Genomic DNA, 27664 nt, shown 5'->3' on the forward strand with positions numbered 1-27664 from the left:
TTTATGTTAGGGAACTTGGTCTTTCTGGAAAAATTAAATAGTGATTTTGATGAAATCTGAAGTTAAACAATCAACAAGTTTCAGAAGCCCACCCTCATGAATCCTCTAACCCTACCTTGTCAATTTATTTTGAGACATAATAATTCAGAAAATATTTTTAACAAAACAGAACAATCCTTTATTTCAAATTTCCCTAAGTTAGGCTGATCTGACTTATTAGAGTTTTGAGGCAATATACAAAATGCCTGACTCATGATTGTTTGACTGTATTTTATAACACAGCTCAGAAAATCGGCTGTGCTGATTAAAAAGCAAAACAAAAGATAACCCAAAGGATTTAACCAGCAAGGAATTAACATGGTTTTATAATAGATAGTAATACTAACTGATAACCCAGGATATATGACTAGGTGAAACCTTTTTAGTGTTTAATCTTGCAAAAAACATTTGGTCATCAAACAAAGGAACTAAAATTTTTTTCCTGAGTACTGATTTTGGTAAGCCTACCAAAATAAAAAGTCTTTCTCTGTAAACATATTTTAATATACTCAATAAACTATTCCACATGAAAATACAGAAAAAATCAAAATTTAAACAAAATACAGATTCTAATCCTCAAGAAAAATAGCTGAGAAATGAAACAGTTGTCAGTTTCACCATAGATCTTATTTCCACTAGCCATACCTCCTTTAGTATAAGATCTGTGGGTAAGAAAATTCCAATTTAATCATATTCAAATATACAAATATTAGTTGTGTCCTCAGTTTCTAGTAATGGGCTAATGAAGCAATAATACAACACATTGAAACTTCTTCAGTTTCAGGAGAAACTTGTTACAAAGAATAGAGCTGGTAATATTAGAATGTGCTTGCCTTTTTTTTTTTTTTTTTTTTAAGACAGGGTCGCACTCTGTCACCCAGGCTGGAGTGCTGTGCCATCAGCCCAGCTCACAGCAACCTCAAACTCCTGGGCTCAAGCAAATCTCCTGCCTCAGCCTCCCGAGTAGCTGGGACTACAGGTATGCGCCACCATGCCCGGCTAATTTTTTCTATTTTTAGTAGAGGCAGGGTCTTGCTCTTGCACAGGCTGTTCTTTAACTCCTGACCCCAAGCAATACTCCTGCCTCGGCCTCCCAGAGTGCTAGGATGACAGGTGTGAGCCCCGTCACCCAGCCACTGGGTCTTTAGTGTAACAAAATGAGCTAGCCTTTTAGGTTTACTTAATTATAGAATCTTACCATCAAAAATAGATTCTTTAACTTTTAAAAAAAAATACTTTCTTTGGTAATATTTGATGACATTTCTGATCAGAGCCCATAAAAGCTCTCTAAAAAATAAAACAATAGTTTAAGATGTGTATGCAAAAACACACAGTTCCCTTACTGTTTCTGTTCACGTCAAAAGCAGTTTGTATTTTACACAGTCTTTGCAGCTCCAAGGAATTTCATTTCCACAGCAGCTTCTGGCTTTTTGGCTGAGCCACTCTTTTTTTGGAATTCTGCAGCGATTTCCTCAAAAGACTTTCCTTTGGTTTCTGGAACTTTAAAAAATGTAAACAGGGTGAAGGCCAGGACCACTCCAGCAAAGAGGAAAAACACGTAAGGCCCACAGAAATCCTTCAGAGAGAACAAACACAGAGTTCCAGTTAGCATCTGTTTGACCCTATCTTCTGTTCAGTAAATCTGTATAATATTAGGCTGCTTACCGCAATGTACTGGAAACACAGAGCTATAATGAAGTTGCAAGTCCAGTTGCTGAACGCAGCTATTGCTAAAGCAGCAGGGCGTGGTCCTTGACTGAAAAACTCAGCCACCATGAACCAGGGGATTGGACCTGGCCCAATTTCAAAGAAACTGACAAAGAGAAAGATGGCCACCATGCTCACATAACTCATCCAAGTGAACTTATCCTGAGGAAAATACAAAACAAAAGCAAAAGTGGGGCTGAGGTCGTTGGCTGCTTATTCCTTTAGCGAAGTAGCCCTCTCACTGAGTTCAGAGGTGGGGATAGCTCTCTTTTCTAATGTGTTTAGTTCCACCAAGTACAAGTTATTCTAGTTTTAAATCATGCTTAAATCTTTTGAGCCATGTTATAGGAAATCCCCTGGATTAGGACTTTATATGACCCTTAGTCACTCTTTTCCTGTGAAAGAGGCGAGGCAAGGCAAGGGTCCAATGACCTTGCCCTTACTCATACCGAGGTTGCTAGACAAGACGCATGAGGCCCTGTGAAGTAGTGGGTGAGGGTCCTGGGCAGGAGAGGTTCAGGTATTTACCCAAGGTCACACAGGCAGCCAAGCAGCAGAGCCAGCATCAGAAGCCCATTGGGGCTGACTCCGGAGCCTGTGCTCTAACCGTGTGCTACACAGCCTCCCTGGACAACAAGCACAATTTACATGCTGACATTCAGTCTTCAAGCTCAAGAAACTAGTTCCTCTTTCCTTTATATTTCTCCTTTATATTATATGCTGTTCCTCTGGCTTTATTGCATCAGTCAATCTCAAATGTTTTTTGATATAAAATCATTTTAACCTGGAGCACAGAGGTGCCATCATATGGTAACCAAAAATCTCAGTGCAGGCGCCAAACTTACCTGCAGCACAAGTCCCACCGACATGAAGATGGCACAGAAAAACATGCCACTCATTCCGATTAGAAACAGAGAGCGTCGCCCCGCCTTCTCCACAAGGAACACCTAGGAGAGTTTTAACGAATATTATCTCAGTTTTATGAGTCACAAAATATTGACTTTTTACTTAAATCATTTTTACTACCAAAGAGGTTATTTTAATTTACACAACAGGTAGGAGGCACTTCTATTATTCCCTTTGACAAGTGTGAGACTGAGGTGGGGAGTGACTCTGGCCCCAGGTGGTCACGTTGATTTGAATAGGCCATTCTAGAGACAGACCATAGAGCTACCACCACTCCAGGATTATCATTTTGGGTACAATATTCAGAGACTGTACATCTTGGATTTCTCCTAATAGATTTCCTATACATTTAAAATGTGAAGGTTCTACATTAAAAAAATGACATTAGTTTCTTTTCTGATAATTATCCTCAGTTATAATTACAAAGGTTTGTGCACTACTGACACCTGAAACAATACAACTGCTCAGGTGTCAGCTATTCTCATCCAGCTTTCCCACTGCTACATTCCTGTTATGACCCTCTGTGGCAACATGTGGAATTTGACCATTGTATCCAAATAGTCTGGTCTGCATTTTTCTGATATGTTTAAATGTACCTGGTGCTGGGAGTGAGTGAACTATTCATTCAAAAAGATAAGACTTTAAAGCAAAGGGTTAAAATGCTTTCTTATCCTAATTGAGGAGATATGTCATTGATTTCTTTAGTTCTGTGGACCTTTGTATGAACCATGAAGGTTTACAACTAGCCCAAACCGGAATTTGTTGAATAGACTCTTGCCTGATGCTTGGAATACTGGCAAGGCTAGGTATGAGTCACTCCCCCTCCCCACCACTCCCCCAAAACCTACCGGTCATAATTAAGTTCTCACCTTGGTGAGTAAATTGGCTAGACTTATCAATCTATCAGTAAATCAACAGCAATCCAGTATCTGTAGTATAGTGAGCTCTGGCTCTGAATATATCTGAGAAACATTTCTTCTCACCTCAGTGAAAGCCCCTTTCATCTGAGAGGCAGATTCACATTAGAGTTTCAAATCACTTCAGATAGGATGATAAGCAAAGAGCACACATTTAATTATTGAGAAGGAAGTAGGAAAAAATAAACCTTTCTCAAGTTCATAAAATTTCTGTCTATATTTTGACTTTTTAATTAGGACTTTCAGAACTTGCTTGATGACACTATGTCAAGCTACCAAGAAAACAGAAGCATTTCTTCAGGAATAAAGGCTCTTACTCTGTTTCTTCTGTTTCTGAAAAATTGTTATTAATTGGATAATAAACTCTAAAACTGCATGTCTTGAAAATTGAGTCAGACTCTCTCCTCTCTCCCTGAAGCTGGATGTGCACTCAGGATGCGTGTGACAAGCGTGACACATGGTCAGTGGCTGGAGACGTCTGCCCAGCCATAACCCTCACCTTTGTCTTAGCGTGCGTCACTCACATCCTGGGTGCCTTGTTGGAGTTTGGTAGCCGCTGCTTCTCTCCCAGATCCCTCATATTTCTTCCTGTTTTGTTTTTTCTCTCAAGATTATGGGCTCTCTTCTTACCAGCCCATTAGCGTACAAGAGAATATGGAGTATGGAATATAATTCAGTGTGGAGTTGGGAAAGTCTTTCTCTTTTCCCAAATGCCCATTCAGAAAAAACAGATTGATATTCTTTCCAAGTTGGTGAAACATTAATATATTCAGTTCATATTCCTATTTGCACATTTTTATTTGAAAGGACACACAGAATCTGGTAACATTGGTTAATTTGGGGGAGAGAAACTGGGTGACTGAGGGATTACCCTTTTTGTACTTTTTGAACTTTAAAATGATTTTTCAAAAATAAATATAATTAAAAATTTTAAATGTTATCTGTAGTTCTGGAGGCTTAATTAATGACTAGAACTGATTTTTTAAATTATGTCACTCATCTTTTCAAAAAATTTCACAGAATGAAAGGATGAACTCTAACAAATGTATATTGAAAATAATTAAGACACTGTCTTAAATAAAACATCTCCTCCCACACCAGTGGTGTTGGGGGCGAGGTACAAAAAGGAAATTCTGCAGAAACTTTCTCTTTAGATTTTTCTCAGAATTTGGGCTACTCAATTTTGACAACTTGATGCTTTACATAGCAAACCCTATTATGCACAAAATGTTTTAATAATCTCTATATTATAAAAATATGTTGAAGTAGGATTTATAAAAAATATTTCAGGAGACAAAAGGTGAATAGTCTCTTAGATTGCATTTCAGAAACAGGTCTTGATTGATTTTGAGTGGCCTTTTGATTTGAACAGGCCTCATCTTCAAAGGCATGTCTACAGAACCACTGGTGTTCTGTTATCTGTTCTTCCTGCTCTTTCCAAGGTCCAGCACTGTTTAATGTGCTCCAGACAAACCTGCCTTTTGATCTAGGCAGCCAGGCTGTAACTTATTGATCATCCTAAGGTAATAGGTAAGAGTCCATGTGTAGAAAATGAAAAACAAGTAACTAAAATATGTTGAGTATAGTATTGAGACCAAAATTGAAAAGCACAAGCCTTTTGAATATCCTGTAGCCAAAGATAAAAATAATCTTAATTACCCGGATTCTAGAGTGAATTACATTAGTTGGGAAGTTTTTGCCGTTTACTTTATTTCTTAAACTATTATATTAAACATTATTGTTGTCAAGATATTGAATCATTCCTTATATAAAGTATTTGGTTTTAAGAAGACTATATGACCTCTTCCTTTTGTTGGAAAAAACCAGAACATTTCTAGTTCTATACCACTTCTACCCCATCCTCTATAATATATCATGCATACTCTCGTGCATCACTGGGAACTGTCTGGAAACTCTGCGCAGTGGCCTAACATCATAGGAATTTGCTGAGTCTGTTTACTTTTGCTTAGTAGCTTAAATGTCTGTTAGAGAGGACTTCTTTTTTTAAGGTGTTTTACTCAAGATATCAGCATGAAAAAAAGAATTTCAACCATGGGAAGAGAGGAACCTAAGTAGACTGTCCAATATTGATAGAAATGACAAGCTGTTAGCTAATCCCAGTGGGTTTAAGTACAGAGATTTGTACAAGGAGGAAGTCTTCTGTGCCCCCAAGTAAGTCATTAATTCACAAATGAGTGACTAAATGGCATTTCAGCAATGGAGAAAACCAGTGATCCCCCTTCTCCATTATGCCTAATCTCAAGGCGGTGGTTGGCTTATTCAGATAGGACTCTTCCCATGATCCACTTTGTTCTACACATCTAGAGCAGGTGGACAGTAAGTCATTGACCACTTTTAGATTAAAAATTCTGTCCCCCATTTCTGCACGAAGGAAAAAGCAGTGTATTTATCTATGATATTTACTTACAGAGACAGCAGTGAAAACTGTGTTGACAGCACCAACTCCAATGGTTGCGTAAACAGGTTGACTGATTCCAGCCTTCTGAAAAATGCTGGTTGAGTAGTAAAAGATCTGCAAGGTAGAAACAATTTGGCCTTAATCAAGAAGCCCAGCACTGATGTCTTTAAAACTGGAAATATTTTAGGTTGTTTATTTTTAGTTTTTGGTATAGAGCTATGTATGGTCCCTAGAACTTCCTAAAGATTTTCTCCACCCTCTCCTTCCAGGGAAGGAAAACTCACCATCTTCCTTTAGTGTTTAAAGTTTCTGATTACTCTATATTTAGCTGAAAACTGCTGCTGCACTTTCTCTATTTAAAAAATATATTTTTAAACTTTTTGTTAAAATATACATACACATATTATAAGTATAAAGTTCAATTAATTTTCATAAACTGAGCAAGCCTGTTTAACCAGCACCCAGATCAAGAAATAAATCATTTCTGGCCCTCAGGAAACCCCCTATATGTCCCTTTGCCCTTTGTTCCAAGGAAAGCACTGTTCTAACTTCTGACATCATAGGTGAATTTTCCTACTCTTGTACTTGATGTAAATGGGACCACATACTATGTATCATTTTGTGTCTAGCTTCTTTTGTTCAACATTACCTTTGTAAGAATCATCCTCATTGTGTGTATTTGTAGATGGTTCATTATCATTACTATATCATATTTTATTGTATTAATATATCACAATTTAGTTACCCATTCTACTATTGATGAGTATTTATGGCAGACAGCTGCTTTGGATAGTGTTGCTATGAACATTCTAGCACAGTCCCTTTAGTGAAGTATATATGCATTAATACCCGGGAATAGAATTGCTGGGCTGTAGTGTATGCATATGCTCAGCTTTGATAGATAATTGCCAGTTTTCCAAAGAAGTATGACAATTTTATACTCTCACCAGCGTCTATAAGAGTTCTGGGTGCTATTGCATTTAATCCAAAAATTTCCACTGGTCTCCACTGGTAGAGATGGAGAAATATGGCTCACAACATCACAAATAGCATTTTTAAATTTAGCTATGTTTATATATTAATAATAGTCTCTTAGGTCATTTTGTCATCTATAATCCTCTGTCATTCCTTCCCCACCTGATGTGTCCTGTTGCTGGCACCTCTTCCTGCAGACGGGACTAATGTAGGAGGACCATGCAGACTATATGTTCAGTGAGCAGTGGCTTACGGCACACTACACACTATCCTACCATTTTTAGGCTGCCCAACAGCCTCATGTTGAACATTTCTTGGATGCCTCTTTAAGTCAGGCACTGGGATAGAAGCTGAAGCAGAGAGGTTTAGAGAGATTAAGTATTGTGCCGTTGGATATATAGGTAGAGCTGAGACAGGGGGTATGAATTTGGTCTCTGAGCCCCAAAGACATACAAATCATTAGTAAAAATGAATGTCAGCAACCTCCTAAAGGAGGACAAAGACCACAGCAGAACTTGTGAGTGAGGTTCGGGTCTCGTTTTGCTTTAACTGATGGGAAGTACTTTCTTTGCCTCCCCTAGGTGTCTGTCCATCACCCCCCAAAGTATCCCTTGTCCAATCACCCCCCAAAGTATCCCTTGTGGATTTGGGATAGAAGAAGCCCAATTTACATTTTAAACAGCAATGAAGGGGGATAAGTGATTTTTTAAAATTTAGTTTCTTAAACAAATGCTTAATTTTTTCTTCTGGTAGCTAGTTGCCAGTAGAACAATTTTAGTCTTCATGATGCAGGGGTTTCAATTCAAAACCTAAAAGCTAGCTAGTTTAAGACTCAGTATGTTTTTCCCTCATGTCTTGTCTACTACCTTTACTCACCAATATCATGCCATTTTGCTTTACTGTTTATTTTGTGTGCTGCCTCCCTAAAAGAAGTGAAGGTTTCTTGGATGGCAGAAAACTTTTCTTTGTACTTGGCTATCTGATGTACTTCATTTAAATAGATAAAGGGAACCCTGGACTCCTTTTTATCTAGGCTATTCGATGCTCAACTCTAGAAGCCTCTTGCAATTTAGTTTGTTTGGGAGGATATAATTATTTTATTCTCCTTTTTCCACCTTGTATTAATTATGCCTTTTGCCTTTTACCTTCATCTTAATGGACATATAGTACCACTGATTGCTGACATTTTTAAAAATTACAAATTAACATTAGAAAGATGTTGAAGCAAAAACCAAAAAAGAATATTAATGCTCACTCAATATATGTTGGTTGTAATAAGACTTATGATGACAACATTTTAAAATGTCTGTTAGCTATTTAAACTTATATCTCTTGCCCTCCCTATCCTAATTCATTTTGCTCTTAAGAGTTAGAGGGTGTTCTTAAACTTACCCCATTGATTCCAGAAAATTGCTGAGCCATGTGTAGCATCAATGCCACTAGAACAGGCTGTCGGTAGCTGGAACTGGTGAAGAGCTGAATTATGGAGACTTTCTGCTCACTTGATGTTTCTTCCCTTTCTTTTCTCATCTCATTAATGTCTTTGGTGACATCATCATATCCTCTGAGTCTTTTCAAGCCTGTGCCCCAAAACGATCAGGTTGAAACAACTCAGGTCAAAACAAAAATAAATTTATTTTTTTATGTTAACGAAAGAGCTACATTTCTGCATGCTCCTTTCTATTACTTCATAGCATAGATGTTGGAAATTCTTTTTCGTTAAATTAAATTCTGCTCTTTTTTTTTAAAAAAAAGCAAACATTTGGCTTCATCTCATGACAGAGAAAACTATGATCTTCATTATCCTAAAGGTGTAATGCGAGAAGGATGTTTTAGAAACTCCTGGTTTAGTCTAATACCCTGCATGTGGGTTTCTGGTTTAGTGAGGGCTTATGGGTGGAAAATGGCATGTGCCAGTCTTATTAAAATGATTTCACACATTTTTCTTACATGACTGCATTTGGAAGGCCCTGGTACTAACTTCACGAGCAACCATTCATGCACAATATTTTGCATGAACTGATAATGCCAAAACAATAATAAGGAAGAAAAACCACACTGACTTACTTTTCTTTGCTTTAACTTCCTCATCCAACTTGATGTAAAGATATCTGGGGCTTTCTGGACAGAAGAAGAGCAGCAGAGACTGGAGGACGGCTCGCACAGCAGACAGGCCAAGCAGGATGTGCCACAGGTCATGATTGCCCAGGATAAAGTCAAGGCCAATAATCTGAAAAGGCAGGGAAGAAGCTACCGACTGCACAACATTTTGAGTCTACCTTCTGCAATGATTTGTTGAAAAAATACATCATCTATTTAAGAGTAATCCCTGACAACTTTGGTTCAAGTAAGCACAAGATGAAAACTATTACTATTGCATCACACCTTAATTAAATTAGGGATTATTTGTTTTACAAAGAATTCACCTAGGTTTGTTTTCCTAACTCCTATCGGACAGTTAGGATGGGAATCAGCCAAACTTTTTTTTTTTTTAAATTGGATACACACATGGCTGTAGTCTCCAGGCAACCAGATGGAATACTGTATTGAAATCATGCATAACTTTAGTCCTTTGCTTGAAAACTCCTTCTTAGATTACCCAGAACTTAAATAGAATGGGGTTTTATAAATAGAACAGTTACTCTGATGAGAACTATTTAATAGCTTTGTGATCCCTATGGCAGTGGTTTGCACACTACCGTCTGGATTGTCCTAGGCATGGGGTGCAAGGCCTTCCTCTAAGACCACAGGGTAGAAGGGAAGGATAGAGCCAGTTGAACTAAAACTCTTATGGTAATCATTTACATATTATATTCCCAGATAAGATGCTCAAAACAAAGGAAACCCAAGCAGTCAAAAACTTGAAGTTTCCTATTTCTTGAAATCTAAATGGAATAATTTAATTCTAGACTACTATGGATTTGGGGATCTGACTTGCCAGGTCCCCTTCAGTGCTGATCCCACCAACAATTCTAAGGGGAAAAATAAGGAGTGGTAATAATTTTGAGCTAAACAGTCTATGTCTCTATATTCCCTCCACCACCACTGGTGGAACTGTTTTTTTTTTTTTTTCCTCTGTGCTGGTCTACAGTGAGAGTAGAAAGTCAGGGCAGGAGGGGATGGATGAAGTAGAAGTGCAGTAGGGGATGGGAAGTTTTTACCTGACTAATAAGAATGCCTGTGACAACGGCCAGCTGGTGAAGAGTGCCAAGAGCGCCCCTGAGAGTGATTGGAGCAATTTCACCAATGTACATTGGAACCAGGCCTGAAATTAGCCCTGCATGAAATATGAACATAAATGTTAAAGTGTAGCCAGGACTATCTCAATAACAATAATTTGGTTTATACCGTCTATATCCTGACTGAAGTCCCTTCCTGAGTTCATTGGAAGAAAAAGTCCTTGTCCCTAGCCATAGACACACAGTTTATGCAAACAATATTTGTTGATATAACCCCAAATGAAGTTGTAGCCAGAAGTATGCACAGAAAGAAATGCTTAGTCATGTATTTGGCAATTCTTCATCGCGTTGTCTTATTTAGTTTAAAAAAATCCATGTTAATATTTAGTTTACATCATAGCCCCTTAGCTTGTCTTCAGAAAAGAAAATGAAGAATGTTTTAATAATATTCTTCATGTAGGCTCATGAGATTAAAGGAAATTAGAATATATCCAGGCCAACTTCTTGATAGAAGTGAGAAATGACTTGCCTGACTGAGATTATAGTGCCATAGAGCGTTAGCATGGGGAATACATTTACATGCCCTGTCTGAATTTCCACAAAGTGGGGTCATCAAGATCACTGTTAAGGTGGTGATGAGGAGTGGCATGTAGAAATGTGGAAGAGGTTAATGAACTCAAGGACTCTTCCCCCAATTAATCCAGCCAGAGAAACCCAACTTCTTCATTGTATCCAAATACTAAGCATCGGAAAAGATTTTATTTGAAGAACGACTTTTGGTGCTTTAAGGAATACAAAAAATTTGAAAAGCATTAGGCCATTCTGCCTTCTGAAGCTTTCTTAAATGTGCATGTAAATCAGTCATGTTGGAGATGGAGTGTCCAGCCATTTGCTGATTGCAAAAAAAAGGTCAGAGACATCAATAGGCAATGCTGAATTCAGTGTTTGGCATGTTCTCAAGTATTTGAAAATATGATTTGTCAGAGGCTTCCTTGTAGAGACTGCTTGCCTATCAAAAGGAAATGGATGGTCTTTGTGTAAAATATGTTTTTGGCAACTGTTTTCAATATATATATATATATTTTTTAATGCTTCAAATTATTCTTAATATCTCACATGAACATTTACATGGTTGATATGGCATCTGTATTTCTGCTGAATTTTACAGATAACTCTAATGTGAGGCCTGTTGATCTTAAGTAATAAAAAACCCATTTATTTAGTCCTATTCTAAGTTGTACTATCTTTCAGTGATGCCTAATACTATACCTTAAGAACAGAATAATGCAGATAAACTCACAGGTCTGAGGTCACATGAATCTGAAGACAAATTATATTTACTATAATTTTTAGCAACTTTAATGCTCATGATAGGGCCAGACATAATTTTGGAAGATGGTTAGAGAGGTACTAGTTACTTGGTTATATTAGTTATATTAATAGGTTGTTTGACCATATGTTTATAGCATTTATTTTCACATTTGTGAAAATAAATTCACATTTATTTTACCTTTGAGCTAAACAGTCTATGTCTCTGTACTCCCTCCACTACTGGTGGAACTGATTTTTTTTCTCTGTGCTGGTCTACAGTGAGAGTGGACAGTCAGGGCTGGAGAGGATGGATGAAGTAGAAGTGCAGTAGGGGATGGGAAGTTTTTATCTGACTGCTAAGAATGCCTGTGACAAAAATATTTTGTAATTTTTTATACTGTATTTTTTAAATGGAGAGAAAAGAAAGAATAATCATAATTTGGACTTCTTTTATAGTGTTATTGTCTGTATTTTATAGAAGAAAGAACTGAAGTTCCTATTTAATATTTAAGACCATGCAGAGACAGCGCTAGAATTGACTAACTCTAAATCCAAAGCTCTTTCCATGTATGGGCTGACTCTTCACCTTAATAAAACTTCCCTGACCTTCACTTTTTGTATTAACATTGAAAATAATGAAAGGAGATTTAATTGAACTATTAACTTGTGAGTATTTTAGACTTTTGCTTCAACTCATCATTGAAGACACATGGAATTAAAGTCTTTTCTGCAGGTAAAAGTGTTAAAAATACTTTGCACACAAATCCTGTGCCCTCACCATTCCTTCCCCACCCCCTGTGGATATTGGTGCTTTGCAAGGCAACTGCAGTTTGTGAAAATGGGCTAAAACCTCATCCCAGCACTGTCAGAGTCAGGGCTTCATTGGCAGTAGCTAACAATTTGGCCATTTGTTTTAGAGGTTGAATGATCCTCCCTGTTCAGACCTCTGCTAATTAGTTGCCTCTGAAAGTTTGAAAAGCTGTCTGCAAGAACTAGCAATTCCCACTCTGCTGCATCAAGTTCGCGGGAGGAGCATTCCTCCTCCCTTCCAAACTCCTCTAGCTGCTTCTGTCTGATTGCCTCTTCCTGTGGACACCACCACTTGAATGCTTCACTCAGCCATTCTCCACAGGCCTGGAGAATGTTGTCCAAGAGATGGGTTCCGGGTGTAAAGATATGAGAGACGGAGACTAGCATCCAGGTAGGCCATAAGGGCAGAGTTAGGAGTCTGGAGGTAGCAGTCTTCCACTGTCCACTGCACCACAGGTGTAAGAACAACAGCTGGCACTTGTCAGCAACTTACTGGATGTCAGAGTCTATGCTGAACATTTTATGTGTATTCTCTCACAATCACCCTATTAGGTAGATATTATTATCCACTTAATTTATTAGATGAAGAAACTGAGAGTCAGTGTTAAAAATTTTTCTGAGATAATACTCAATAAAGAAACAGAGTTAAATAATTTGAGATCATACAACTAGAAATGATGTCATTGCAATGAACAAGAACCTAGACAGCATAATTCCTGCTTACTGGTCCCAAGCTTTCCTGACTCAGGACTTCAACATTATGCCATTACCTTTCCCTCTGTGATGTCACCCTAGGCTCAAAACTATCCATGTATGTTACCACATCTGCCTTTAGAGTAATTTTCAGACAAAGATATGTGTGTGTGTGTGTGTCTGTGTGTGTGTGCGCGCGCACGCACGCGTGACTTACCACAGTAGAGTCCTGATATTCCTCTTCCTGCAATTACAAGTATATGAGATGGTCCCAATTTCGAAAACCCCATCAAGAGAGCTCCAACTAATGAGAGACTGTTTGCTATCAACATGGCCTTGATTCTGAAATTTTAAAAATCAAGAATTATAAATTTAGCATCAAAACTTGATAAAATTATTTACTTTCAGAGCATGTTGAGGTTTTTACATAAGAGCAATTATTTTAATTTTGCTACATAAGCAAGCTAGTTGGGAAGTCAGGTATGGTGGCATGTACCTATAGTCCCAGCTACTCAGGAGGCTGAGGTGGGAGGATCCCCGGAGTTTGAGATCAGCCTGGGCAATAGAGCGAGACCTTATCTCTCTCTCTCTCTCTCTCTCTCTCTCACACACACACACACACATACACACACACACACGCGCGCACGCACACTCAGAAGAGCTAGTTGGAGAATTTTGAACCAAGATTACTACTTTGATTCATCTGTGGACTAAAGTATTAACAATAAGCAATATTTATGATGAGAGAACCTAGGTTGCATCCACCTCATCTCCATGTTTTGATAGAGATTATTTAATCACAGTGATGACTAGTTTGATTTAGGATAATATTTATAACAGTTTTTCAAAGAGTTAACTAAGTTTTCTTCAAATTGATTGTTTTAAAGAATAATTATCTGGTGATAGCTAAATTTAATTCTGTAGTTGTAACCTACAACTTGTTTCTTTCTTTTTTTTCCTTTTTTTTCCTTTCAATGGTAGTTGATATAGATAGGAAAGAAGCTTCCAAATTAAATTTTATAAATTATTTGAAAGTAAATTAAAATATAGGTTTATTTTAAGCCTTACAGAGAAATTATAATTATCCTTATCTTAACACTGTAAACCAGCATATTTCCAGAATCTATAAATTAATGTCAACCAATGTAAAATATATAATAAAGTTGACAGCAGCAATAAAAACACCATTTTCAAAATTTATCACATGAAAATTGACATTTGCAAGTATTTGATACTTTTATTCATATTTAATGAGAAAGTAAGGTACAGAAAAACCTTCAAAATTAAGCAGATAATAAGGGCAATAAAAGAATCTGAATGGACAGATGTGGAAATGTTTGTGCTACAAAGAAATATAAACAGCTTGTTATATTCTATTTCAGCATTTCAAACTTTGACAGATAGGCTTTTTCTAAGCAAGTATCTTCAACACCAAATAGATTTTTTTTTTTCTGGAGAGTAAAACTATATGATCTCATACTGCAATGATTGCCCAACAGCCATGTGATAGGCTGTGAATAAAGTCCCTACAAGATTCCATATCCTAATACTCAGAGCCTGTAAATGTTACTTTATATGGCAAAACAGATTTTGCATATGTGATTAAGGACCTTGAGGTAGGGAGATTATTTTGGATTATCCAAGGGAACCCAATGATACAATCACAAGTGTCCTTGTAAGAGTAAAGCAGAAGAGGAGAAGGTGATGTGATGACACAAGTAGAGTTTGGAGTGATTTGCTTCAAAGATGTAGGAAGGGGCCACAAGCCAAGGACTATAGGTGACCACTGCATGCTGGAAAGGGGCAAGAAATGTGTTCTTCTCTCAGAGCCCCCAGAAGGAACCAGCCCTGTTGACATCTTGACTTTAGCCAACTAAAACTGATTTAGGACTTCTGACCTTCAAAACTGTAAGAAAATACATTTGTGATGTTTTAAGGCACTACATTGGCAGTAATTCATTACAGCAGAAATAGGACAGTAACGTAAAGAAAACATTAACTGCCCAAAGGCAGGAGGAACAGTGACTTAGAGCTGGCTGGCCTCAGAGCTGCAGAGCAGAAAGACAGCTAAGGGGTGTTTCTCTCCTCAGACTGCTGTGAAATGCTTTTTATCTACACAGGAACAGAGGGCAGGCAAATTCAATAATTTACCTTAAAAAGTTATTACCAGCTAGCTAATAGTCTCTTTCATTAGAGGGGAAAAAGGTAAAAAGTCATAAAAAAAATAGCCGAAAGGACTTTTGATACCAGATTGCTCTGAAGTTCCTTTTCTCTACCACCAAACAATGGTTGCTGGAACACTTTATACAATTTAAATTATTTTAACTTCTGCTCAGATGTGAGAAATGGCTACAAATAAATAATAAAAAAATATGGAGTAGTTGAATCAGGAAGAAAGAAATTTAACTCTAAGTAAGTATATTTCTTTAAATCTGGTTCTAAACACTTCTGATAGCATAGGCTTCAGTGTTATCATGGTCATCATCATCGTGATCATCATCGTAATAAAAATAAGGCCACATTTGCTGCCTGCTTAATATGTGCTAGACATTGTGCTAAACTCTTTATATTTGTTCTAATTTAATCCTCACAATAATGGCATGAGGTAACGAGGTAGGTTTTTGTTTTTAGGGGTTTTCTTTTTTTTTTGAGACAGAGTCATGTTCTGCACCTAGGCTGGAAGTGCAGTTGCACCATCATAGCTCATTATAACCTCGATCTCCTGGGCACAGGTGATCCTCCTGCTTCAGCTTCCCCAGTAGCTGGGACTACAGGCATGAGCCACTGTGCCTGGCCTATGTATTATTTTTTTTCCACAGTGCATGGGAGAAAAACATCTTAGAGAACCTAAGTAATCTGCTCATTTTCATACAGCTATTAAGTGACAGAGCTGGGACTTGAGCTGTTGAAACTAAAGGTTAATGCTTCATTTTAATGTGTTCCATTTTTGATAGAAAAGAATGCATGCGCTCAAAGGCAAGCTATGTATAGCTTCCTTTACTCATGGTAGTATGGGTTGCATAAACCATGGTCTTCCCCACACACCTCTGTAATTAAATTATAAATACACAGCTTAGAAAAATTGACCTTGCAAACCCCAAACTATAAAATGGTGGGCACAGACATCTATTACTATTATGCAATTGCAATGAAAGAATTTTTTAAAGCAATAAGGGAAGGAATATGTTTTTATTTATTTACATTTAACTAGTAAAGAAATGACACTGGTAATAAGGAAAATCATGTCATTTCCCAATGAGTCTGCCTGCAAAAATAATTTTATGGAAGACACTGAGCTCTTTTATCTTAATTTTGAAGTTGAAATTATGAATTTTATGGCTGTTTTCCAATGAGGATCATTTTTCTACTGAGAGTTAGAAGAAACCTCACTTTTTGCTTACCATAGGTAATTTGATACATGGTCATTTGACATTGTTTTGGGGTATGGCGATTGTTGAGGCTAAATCCTAAGACTTCAGAGGACATACATCCTGGCTCTAATACTAGGACACTAATTAAATGCTTTAGTGTAAGTCATTGGACCTGTCAGAATCTCATCTCTAAATGAGGGGCAACGAGTGTTTAAATTTTTTCTTTAGGAATGAGAGGTAGTATAAAATATCAGTAGCTACTAAAATAATTGATTTGTTCATATTTTAAAATTTAATTTTGCTTAATTTGATTTACTTTAGAAATCATTAACCTAGAAAATTCTCCATTTACTACTTAAACCTATTTGGTACTAATTGAAATGATTTTAAATTATGAAATTCAGTGTATTAATTCTGTATTTTACAGATTCTGATTTAAAGTTCAACTAAACATCAGTAAGTTGATAAAATGTAAGAAATTGGCCACTTTCTTATATGGTGAAGGAAACTTCTTTTCAAATAAGAATAATAATAAAACTATGATGCCCTTTAGTTAAGAAAACTTCTCACAGTCATATTATATAAAAGCTCTGGTATAAGAGGAAGTTACAAGAATTTTGATAACTAGAGCTAAAAATTACAATTTATAATAGGAATTAGAAAAACTAGATGAATTATAATCCAAAATTATTAAGTTAGTTTCCTATATTGTTGTTTATGTCTTTAAAGATATTTTCATTTTTAAAATTTTTCATATTTGGCATATATTATTTTTATTATGAGGAAAAAGGCAATTAATACATAATAGCTTGGCTCAAAGAGCAGAAAATAAACCTAAAGAAGTAATCATTTCATTTTCTAAGTTTATTTTTTCTCTATGTATAGAGTAGGAAATCTCAGCAGCTTTAGTATGTGGCATGGCTAAGTGAAATTTGAGGGCAAAGGAGTTCCACTGATATTTTCAATCCAAAACACTAATAGAAACCAGAGTTGAGAAATAGAGATAGCTCTTACTTCATCTTTGGTTCAGGCTTTGAGATAGATGTAGTAGCAGCCACTAGAAGCCCCATGCCAAGAACACTGGGCAACTGGGAATTAGGGATATTGACTGAACCTTTGGACTTGACTGATCCAAATGCCAAATTCTAATTTAAAAATGAAAAACTGGATGTCTGAGAAATGGAGTGATTTGGTGAAGCAAACACTGAACTCCCAGGTTAAAAATTTCAATCTAGATTCTTCTGCTGACTTCTTGAGTTAACCATTTGTGCAGTAGTTTTCTAACGTGTTTTATAACTTACAAAGTCAGAGGATCAAAGCAATTATCTAGAAATATATATCAAACTCAGTTTTGCTGTAAATGCCTGAACAATTAACTAGATTGTTGCAACAGCTTTTTCCATTGATTTGATCTAACACTGACTTGCCTCATAGGGTCATGAATCAAAACACAACTCTAAAACTATTCCACAAAAGATAATATTTTTCTAAACAAAACCAAAACATTAACATTTCTATGTTTATGCTTATTTATGAACTTTGCCTACCTTCCAAACATGTCCCCAAGCCACCCACCAAAGAATGATGCAATCATTCCACCAATCGCAAAGCTGGAGACAGACAGAGACCAGAGCATTGTGATTAGGTTAGCAAATGCCACAGCCTCTTCCTCAGCCCCAGGGATTGGTGTTGGGTCCATTGGGTATGGGGTTGTGGGCGGTTCATCTGTACTGTTGATAGCATAGTTGTTGATAGCCTTTAGGTCATCCAGTGGAATACCCAAAACATGTCTATAATGGGATATTATTATCTGAGAAAACAAAAAAAAAAAGAGAAATAGCTTTATTATTTCAAGCATTCTATATATTTTTGTTTTTCCTTTAAAATGTTTGTTAGGTGTTTAAATAGGACCATCCCAATTATGTGTGCTATACACATACAAACATGGATAGATTTATTTACAGTTGGATCATATCCTATAAAACAGAGGTCAGAGATTCCATTGCCAACAGGAACCAGGCAGGAACAAATAAGTGAAGGAGGCATGGAGCACCTTGATGACTAGAGGACTGAAATATATTCTCTACTATTGGGGGTGTAATAGGGGGTGGTCAGGATTGTGGGACTGGAGAGCATTTACCCCACCTAATGGAGGAAGCTGCAGGTGCAAGACTGGTGTTGGATGACCTTTAATATTTTAATAGAAGCCAGAAATCTTGGTTTTCCTATAATTTTTTTTAAGTTTTAAATGTTGGCAACTATTGAAATTGAAAATATTCTGTAGGTTAAAAAGATACATTTTCATACAAGTGTTACTTCTGCACAGCAGGGTTTATATTATATTGACTTACATAAATATTTTAATAGAAACAAAAAAGTGGATATAAAAAAAGATTGGGAAAGATGATGGTCAAAAATAAAGTCAGTTTACAAAATTCAAACACTAGGTGTTGTATTCTTGCCAGATGTGAGCTATAAATTCACCAATAAATTTCCTAGCAGCTAGTGCAAAGAGAGGAAAAAAACAGGTATAGGACTGATGAATTCCAAAGATAAAATGGCCCTTGGGAAGGTATTGAGACCTGACAGAAGTTTCTCCTGTGAGTCTTCATAGAGTTCAGTGTGTAACAGAATGAATAACATTCAAACTAAATTGCACAGAGCCGTATTTTATAATGTGCTTCAGTAGAGGCAAATGTCATACCACAGTATAATTGAGTAAAAGCACATCCTCCAGGCCATCGTCCTCCCATGTCACTCCTCTCAATGATGCTTTGATCACTACTTAGCATCAGTGACCTGGGAGGGTGCTCTCTGCAGGGACCTGGAATGCAGCTGCTCTAGGTTACCAGTTATGGGCAAAGTCCTGTGGGGTAACATCAGCGAGTTAGAAGGAGAATTGAATATCCTCTTATCATAAAAGGAGTCTGATCAAGACATTTGCCTCATTAGAAGACCACCCTAAATGGACAATATGCATAGAAAAAAGGCTAGAAGGAAATATACAAAATATTCTCAGCAGTTTGCTCATTGTGGTAGAATAATTTTTTTCTAATACTTTCCACAATGACCATGTGTAATTTTCATAACCGTAAGAAACTGTGAGTTTAAAATACCTTAAAATAACTTCAAATGCCATTCAGCTAATAAAAAAATAAAGGGCCTGAATGATCATTCTTATGTAATGATGTTTAAGCAGCTCTTTAACCACACAAGGAAGGGACTGTCGAGAGGGCACTAACCTGGATGCCAGTACAGGGATCCCTGTTTTCAGCTCTGGCTCTGGGACTTGGATTGAAGAAGGGGAGATCTTAGCTTAAGTTTCCCTCTAAGACTGGAGAGGATGTTTCAAACAAGGATGTGAAAAGGTCTTCCACAAAAAGAGAAGCTGCTCTATCAATTCCAAGTCTTGGTGATGTTGAACTAAATTCCTGCTAAATTGGCATTTGTTGTCATCACCCAGACAAAAAAGATATGACCCTGGTCTCCTGACCCCCCAGCATTATTCCCTGGATCTCCCAACCATGGCAAGTCCTGCCATACTCATGATGATGTGTGGCACCTAATTGGGGCACATCTTTTAGCCCAGAAGGCAGCCCTTTTCAGGTGACGGATTGCGGCCGGCACACATTTCACACATTTCCACCCTGCATTATCTTGCATTTTTCTTGGATCCTCATGTTGTAAAAGAAGCAAAGGAAATGTGATGGATTTATAGAAGGCACTCAACAAATTGTTGTAACTTTGCTTTGTGCCACCCCTTCCCCAGATTCCTTCTCTCTCTTCTCCCCAAGGTCCCCCCCACCGCCCGCCAACCCCTTCATTCATTCAACACTTTATTGAGTACTTTCTTGTTGCCAGCTGCTGTGCTTGGCACTGATGATAGGAAGAGGAGCAAGACATCAATCCTGCCCTCAGTGACCTCACATCCTGAGCTAGAGCAGAGGAGAATGAAATCCCACTTACAGGCTGTGGGAGCTGAGAACAACAACACTCTTCTGCTGTCTATTCACTGGATACCAGAATAGGGATGCACAAAATAAATAATAAAAAATGTTGAAATTATTTGATATTAAAAAATACCAAGGCCTGGTGTGGTGATTCACACCTGTACTACCAGCACTTTGGGAGGCTGAGGCAGGAGGATTGCTTGAGGCTAGGAGTTCAAGACAAGCCTGGGCAGCATAGCAAGATACTATCTCCACAAAAAATTAAAAAATTAGGTGGGTGTGGTGGCATGTGCCTGGGTCCCAGCTCCTCAGGAGGCTGAGGCAGGAGGATGGCTTGAGCCCAGGAGTTTGAGGCTGCAGTGAGCTATGATCCACTGCATGCCAGCCTGGGTGACAGAGAAAGACCCTATTTAAAAAAAAATACCCATCCAAATAGTCATCATGAAGAAAATCCAAACTTTGTTGGACTTCTTGACTATTACTCTAAAGTTTTCCATTGTTTTCCTTTGGATCATCTATTGGAGACAGGAATGGTGGAGAAAGGACTCTAATCTCTTTTAGTGTTGGAGCTCCTAAAGGTTTTAATCTGGGCTGGAAATGAGCATAATAAGGTTGTTGGGAGGATCCGGTTGTGGAGAGCATAGGTTAAAGCATCTGATGCAAATAGGTAGGTGCTCAATAAATATACACTGAGTGAAACATATCCTTCTATTGTTTCCTCTTATTCCCTGGCACTTTTTATTCATGTATGGATAAGAGCTCTGAATGAATACTGCTGCAATAAGCTTGTTTTTCTTTTCCCCCTTAAAAAACATCCTTGGGCACGTGCTCTTCTGACTGGAGTTTTCTGTGAGCTCAGCAAACAGCAGAGTCAGAGATTAAGAATTGCGTCTTTTTTTTTTTTTTTTCTGCGATTGTTAACTGTGGAGTCAAGGCCAAGTTATAGCTTTGGAACCCACATATCATACCTGACAGGCCAAGATCACCTCGTGCCTCCCCCGTGGACACACTTTATCTCTATGTGTTAGGAACATATGATATCTATCACTGACAGAACTTCCCAAAAGAGAACTTGTACATGTTTCACTTGCCTGTTGAGGTGCATTGATCACACCGATGTCATATCCAAACTGGAAGGAGCCCAGCGCCGCGGTGACGACAGCGAAAACCAAGATCCCGGTGACCTGTGGGGGAGAAACACGGAGCTGGGAAACACCAGGCAATTTCAGTTGCTCATGAGTCCTGTCAGGCTGCAGCTTGGACTTCTTACAGGCTCCACGGCTGGTTTTCTCCCCGCGACGTCCATTCGCAGGATGCCCTGGGCTCCTGGCAGGCAGGTGTTGTTCATCTCCCCCACACTGAGGCTCAGGTAGCCAAAGCCAAGACGGGGCTCCATTTACTTGGTTGGTAGTTTCTCCTCCAATCCTTTTTCCCCTCAAGCTGTTTCCAAGGACAGGGATTTTCATCCTCTTTGCGATTTGTAACCATCATCAGCAGTGAGAGGATGTAAGGGTGCCTGGGGAGTGCTTTAACCCCCTTCCCTCATGCCTCCGTCACTATAATCTGGACAATCTGATGTGAGGTACAATGCAAAGCCTGATACTGACTATTTATGCTCAGTGATGCCTGTCACTGCTTTAGGTGGATTGTCTCATTTACTTCTTGTATTAGTGTTCTATTTCTGCCATAACAAATTACCACCAACTCAGTGGCTTAAACAGGACAAATTTATTTATCTTAAAGTTCTATGGGTCAGAAGTCTGGTAGGAGTCTCACTGGACTAAAATCTGTTGGCAGGCTGCGCTCCTTTCTGGAGGCTGTTGGAGAAAATTCAGGTTGATAACAGAATTCACTTCCTTATGGTTGTAGGATCAAGGTCTGTGTGTTTGTCCTGGCTACAAACTAAGGGCCATTCCCAGCTCTCGAGGCCACCACATTCCTTGGTGCCTTTCCTTCATCTCTGTAGCCAGCAAGGGCAGCCCAAGTCCTTCTCACAGTGCATCTGACAACAGCTGGGAAAGGTCTTCCCTTTTAAGAATTCATGGGATTAGATGTGACCCATCTGGATAATCCAGGAAAATCTCCTCATCTCAAGGTCTGTAACTGTAATCCCATCTGCAAAGTCCTTTGCTATATAAGGTAACATATTCACAGGTTCTGGTGGTGAAGCTGTGGAAATTTGGGGAAGCCAATTATTCTTCCTACCATACACCCCTTGGCAGCACCATTAGTGTCCCCATTTTACAGATAACTAGATTAGGTTAACATCTCACAGCTAGTACATTATAGAATAATGACTTGGATCCAGCGCTTACGCTTTTAATTTCTTGTTTATTTTGCATCCCTCAATGGTCAGAAACAGACATTCAAAAGTCAAGCACATATGAAAATCTAGGGTCATAATCTTTATAAATTAAAAAAAAATCTCAGAGTACACATGTTTACAGACTTTGCCAATTATGATGTTGAAGCCAAACCTCCCAACACCCACCAATCTCAAGTGCATTTTCCCACTAACTGCCACACAAATTCTCACCCCCTCACCTACTCATAGGTCTTTGTGAGGTCTTTTGTGAGGTCTCTGAGCAAAAGTCCCAAAGGGCAAAGGCTATTCAACGGCTCGTCTGTCGCTAAGCTGAAGAGGAACTCAGGGTCTTCCCACCACAAGCCTAGGGTCATGATATACTTGCCCAGGCTCATCCCTGAATCTTCTTTCCTTCTATGACAGAGTCTCCAAGCACTTGGTTTCTTAGTGACTGCCGCCTCCCACTCCATCCCTGGGCTTCTGCTCTCTGCTGGCTCTTTCCCTCTTCCTCTGCTACGTAACCATGGAGTTTCTTTCTTCTTATTTTAAGAGTCCGACCAGTGACCATGCCAATGGTGAGTAGGGGTGCCACAGAAACGGGGGGGGGGGGGTGATGGTGGTGGCTGCAGCAGGTTTGTTCCCCCATAATCTGCATCAGCCCTCCCCTGTCACTCCAGATTCACAGTCTAAGTCACAACTGTGTTAGCTGTTCCTATATTACTTTGACAAACATAAAAGTTAAAGTGTAAAGATTCTGGATGTCCCATCCTATTCCTTTCCAATCAGGTTGTTCTAAGTCCTTACTATAGAAATTCTAGAGCTGCCCTAAGATCAAGTCCTCATGTTATTAGAATAATGAAAAATAGCAACTATGAAGGAGATAGGAGAAGTTTTAAATGTTTAGAAATCTTATTCTTTTCCTCTGGTCTTCCTGGTTTCTCTTTCGGAGTTGGCTGTGGTCCTGCCACCCCAGGGCCTGCAGTTCCCTGCTTTGACGCCCCAGGATAGAATTTTGACCAGCTGATCAGGTGAGGAGCAATTGCATCAATTTTAAGCAGGTTATTTGAATTCCTGAGAATTCCCAATTAATGTGATCATCTTAAATATCAAAAAGTCCCTGGTGCTGTTTGATTGTATTTCCTTTTTGCTTTCTTTTTATTTACCCCTTATTCTCAGGTTTAATTGCCCTCTCTGAATGGCATATAAACTGGCTCCTTGACCCCCATCCTTTCTTTCTCTAGTGTTGTGAAATGCAAAGAAGTAATATTTATAGTCAGCTTTCTATGTGGCTTGGCTCTAGACTTGGTTGGAGAAAGTTTTGTTTCTGAGAGGGGAAATTTCTGAAACAATAATGTCTCAATAAATGCTATCAACCTTCATCCATCCACTTTAGTGTCCAAGAGATTTGACACAAGGAAAAGGACATAAGAGCTAATGAAAATAGCAAGAATTTAGAGAGGATCTTATTCTGTCCGGGCTCTGTGGTTTTAAATGATTTGCCTGTTCTCTTAGCAGCCCTGTAGGTAGGAATTATTATTATTTTTTCCCATATGAGGGCTACATACTTATTAAGTGGCAGAAGATCTTCAAGCCTTTTCTCTTAACTTCTTCACAGGCTACAAGTTATTAAGCTTGCACTTTTAAAAAGACTGTCCTCATTTAGAGCTTTATAATTTTAAGATAGAGAAACTAGATTACATGTCTACTATAAATATGCTATTGGATAAATGTAGAAGGGTAGAATAAACAAATGGCTGAACAAAATGTTGTGTTTATATTGTGGCTTACAAATCATATGGGGTCTACTAAAAAAAAAAAAAAGTAGATGTGGGAATCAGAAAACATAGAAAAGAGTCCCAGACAGGCCATAATATCCCTGAGCCTAAGTTTCTTTGCCTATAAAATGGGTATAAAAGCAGTTAATGCATAGGATTATTATAAAAACTAAATAGGATAAATAATGCAGTCATTCTATAACAGTGAGAGAGCTATAGAACAAATGCATCTTTAATCACATCATTATCATCTCATTTATTGCTTTTTTTTTTTTTTTTTTTTTTGAGACAGAGTCTCGCTTTGTTGCCCAGGCTAGAGTGAGTGTCGTGGCGTCAGCCTAGCTCACAGCAACCTCAAACTCCTAGGCTTAAGCGATCCTACTGCCTCAGCCTCCCGAGTAGCTGGGACTACAGGCATGTGCCACCATGCCCGGCTAATTTTTTCTATATATATTTTAGTTGGCCAGATAATTTCTTTCTATTTTTAGTAGAGACGGGGTCTTGCTCTTGCTCAGGCTGGTCTCGAACTCCTGAGCTCAAACGATCTGCCCACCTCGGCCTCCCAGAGTGCTAGGATTACAGGCGTGAGCCACTGTGCCCAGCCTCATTCATTGCTTTTACCAAACAACCACGTGTGAACTTTTCATACTCACCAATAATCTTCACAACATACTACAAAGTACATTAAATTATTCCTATTTTACAGGTGAGGAAATCAGGGCTCGGAGAGGATTAAGGGTCACTAACACCATACAGCTAGTAAATAACAGACACTCTAGTATGGGAACTCAGAGCTAATGTTCTTAAACCCGACTGCTACACAAAAGAGCAGATTTTTCAGCAACTACCAGGTAGGGAGGAGAAGCTCATACTCTTTCCTTTAAACTATATGCCTCCAAAAACCAAGCCAAAGGTGATCTTGCACCCAACTTTGGAAAAGGCCAGGGGCTTCTTGAGCCACAGAATTTTCAAGTTGAAAGAAACTTTAGATAGCAATGGGTTCTTGTCTAATTCCTCTGTTCTTCAGTTGTAGAAACTGTGGTTCCATAGGCCAAGTGGTTTGTCTGAGTTCTGTGGGCATTATGAGTTGAACCAGGGAGACAACTCAGGTTTCTTTACCGTCAGTCCGTTGCTTATCCTACTTCTTTCGAAGTCTGGGCAGATTCACAAAGTTGAAAAACATTGTGCTTTACATCAATTTTCATTCTTTCTGGGATTTATTATTAGGCAATTCCTTGGTTCTCCAGAAAATTTCTACAACATAATTTCTAAAGCCCCTAAGGGAATTTAATGATAGTTCTAAATGAAGCTTGGGCATCTGCTATATGCCAGGCACCGTGTTAAGCACATTATCTTCCTTTTTGCAGTATATTCTAAACTTTAGTTATTGGAACAGTACCTGCATGAATTTTGCCAAATCTACATACTATCTGTATAGCTATTTGTCAAGACAAACTTAATATTAAGACAAACTTAATATTTGTCTTTATATTGTCTTTAAAGTTCTAACTACTTTAGCTTTAATATTAATGGGCTATAATATTAATGAAATCATGACATGCTAGTTATTCTTTAAATACACATTATATAAACATGTAACTATTTACATTAAAATGTTTGTCATCTAAGCCTCTTTAATACTTTTTCTTTTAATTGCCCCAAACCCTAAAGTACTAGTATAATCCCTGAATGTCACATATTACATCCCAGTCTTATTTTCTCTTTATAGAGAAAACCCAAACAAAGCTCAGTTAAATAAATAACTTAACCCAAATCTTACAGCAGATAAATGACATTACTAGAACCCAGACCAATGTCTGACTGACTCCAGAGCCAGTGCTCTTAACCATGCCACCTAATGATGTGAGGGATGTTCAGCAGGGTAAGTTTTTCCAGATCAGAACTTAAAGGTGAGACTCTAATAGGGGCACAGGTTGATCAATTTGTATTATTGTGTGGGTGGGTGAGTTTGTTTAGGGAAATGTTATAAGGGAACAATAGCACTAGACCCTTTTTTATTTTTAAGTTTTTATTTTGTAAAGTATCATATCTAGAAAGATGTCCAAATAGTACAATGAACATTCCATAACCTTTACCTTTATTCACCAGTGGTTAACATTCAACACATTTGTTTAACTTTCACTGTGTATGTGTGTGTGTACATATGCATGTGTGTGTGTGTGTGTGTGTGTGTGTCATTTTGACCAAAACATTTTAAAATAAGCTGCAGATATTTGTGTCATTTCACTCCTAAATACTTAACCATATACTCACAAAGGACAAAGACATCCTCCTACATAATTACAATGCCATTATTACAGCCAAGAATGTAACAGTGATACACTAATATTATCCAAGATACAGCCCATATTTAAAATTTCCCAACTGTCCCCATATTATCCCTTATAGCTGTTTTCTTCTTCCTTTCATAATTTAAAATCACTTGTTGCATTTGGTAGTCAGTTCTTAGTTTTCTTAAATCCAAAACATCCCTTCTATCTCTTTTGTCTTTCCTACACTGACATTTTTGAAGATTGCAGATCAGTTTTCATGACTAAATTCACGTTAACCTGCCTTTTTTTTTTTTTGGTGGAGGGGCACATTTCTTCAGTAATATGGTTATGCAGGACCACTTGAAAAAAATTATGCAGACTAGTCAGAAAACAGAGCAAAAATCCTTAAAACCCCTATTACTGAATAAGAAACAGTTTTTTAAGCAGCCAAATGAACTATCAGTTGGCCAAGTAAAGAGAAGTAATTTTGATCTGTGGTGGCTACACCCAGCATCCCACAAATCCTCTGTACGACTGAACGAATTCCCCTATTTCCTCAAAGCCAGATGCAGAAAAAACACAATACTGCTTTACCTTGTCTTCTGTCATGTTATGGGTTGGGAGTCTTCCTCTTAATTCCAGGTCCTGTAACAAGTGTGGCACATGCCCCTGACCGGTCCCTGCCTGTGTGTGCACACTCTGCCTGAGCCTAGTTATACATTGCAGGAGGAGGAGCAAGGCGAGGGAGGAGTGAGGCTATCGTGACCTAAGAGTCCAAGTCCAATCTTTGTAGCAGTGGCTGAATATTGATCAGAACCTATCAATAAGTGCTTCGCCTCAGCAACCTGTCGTTTCAATGCCTTTGTCCTACCAAGAAAGACAATGGGAGCAGGTCCCTTAGGCATAAGTTACCAATCAGAGGTGGTCACATGTTAAGGCATGTGTTTAGGCAGTAATGAGGGATAGGTAAAAAGAGAAATCTTTGGTGTCTCTTGTAGAAAATAAGATATAACAAGCTGCCATGCTGTGTTGTG

General features: G+C 38.2%; 1 protein-coding gene across 1 annotated transcript; it reads right to left on the bottom strand.

Annotated features, from left to right (window-relative positions):
• Positions 1-1087: 1087 nt before the first annotated feature.
• Positions 1088-27312, bottom strand: SLC2A2 (solute carrier family 2 member 2). The gene is made up of 11 exons (XM_045539655.1): positions 27225-27312; positions 21369-21461; positions 17875-18137; positions 13174-13298; positions 10125-10240; positions 9031-9193; positions 8356-8543; positions 5998-6102; positions 2592-2693; positions 1705-1908; positions 1088-1615 (listed from the first exon to the last, which is right to left on the bottom strand). The coding sequence occupies exons 1-11, from the start codon at positions 27237-27239 to the stop codon at positions 1415-1417; spliced, it is 1575 nt and encodes a 524-aa protein (XP_045395611.1). The 5' UTR covers positions 27240-27312; the 3' UTR covers positions 1088-1414.
• Between the last annotated feature and the right edge of the window lie 352 nt (positions 27313-27664).

Source organism: Lemur catta, chromosome 1 (genome assembly GCF_020740605.2).
Source record: "Lemur catta isolate mLemCat1 chromosome 1, mLemCat1.pri, whole genome shotgun sequence".
NCBI lineage: Eukaryota > Metazoa > Chordata > Mammalia > Primates > Lemuridae > Lemur > Lemur catta.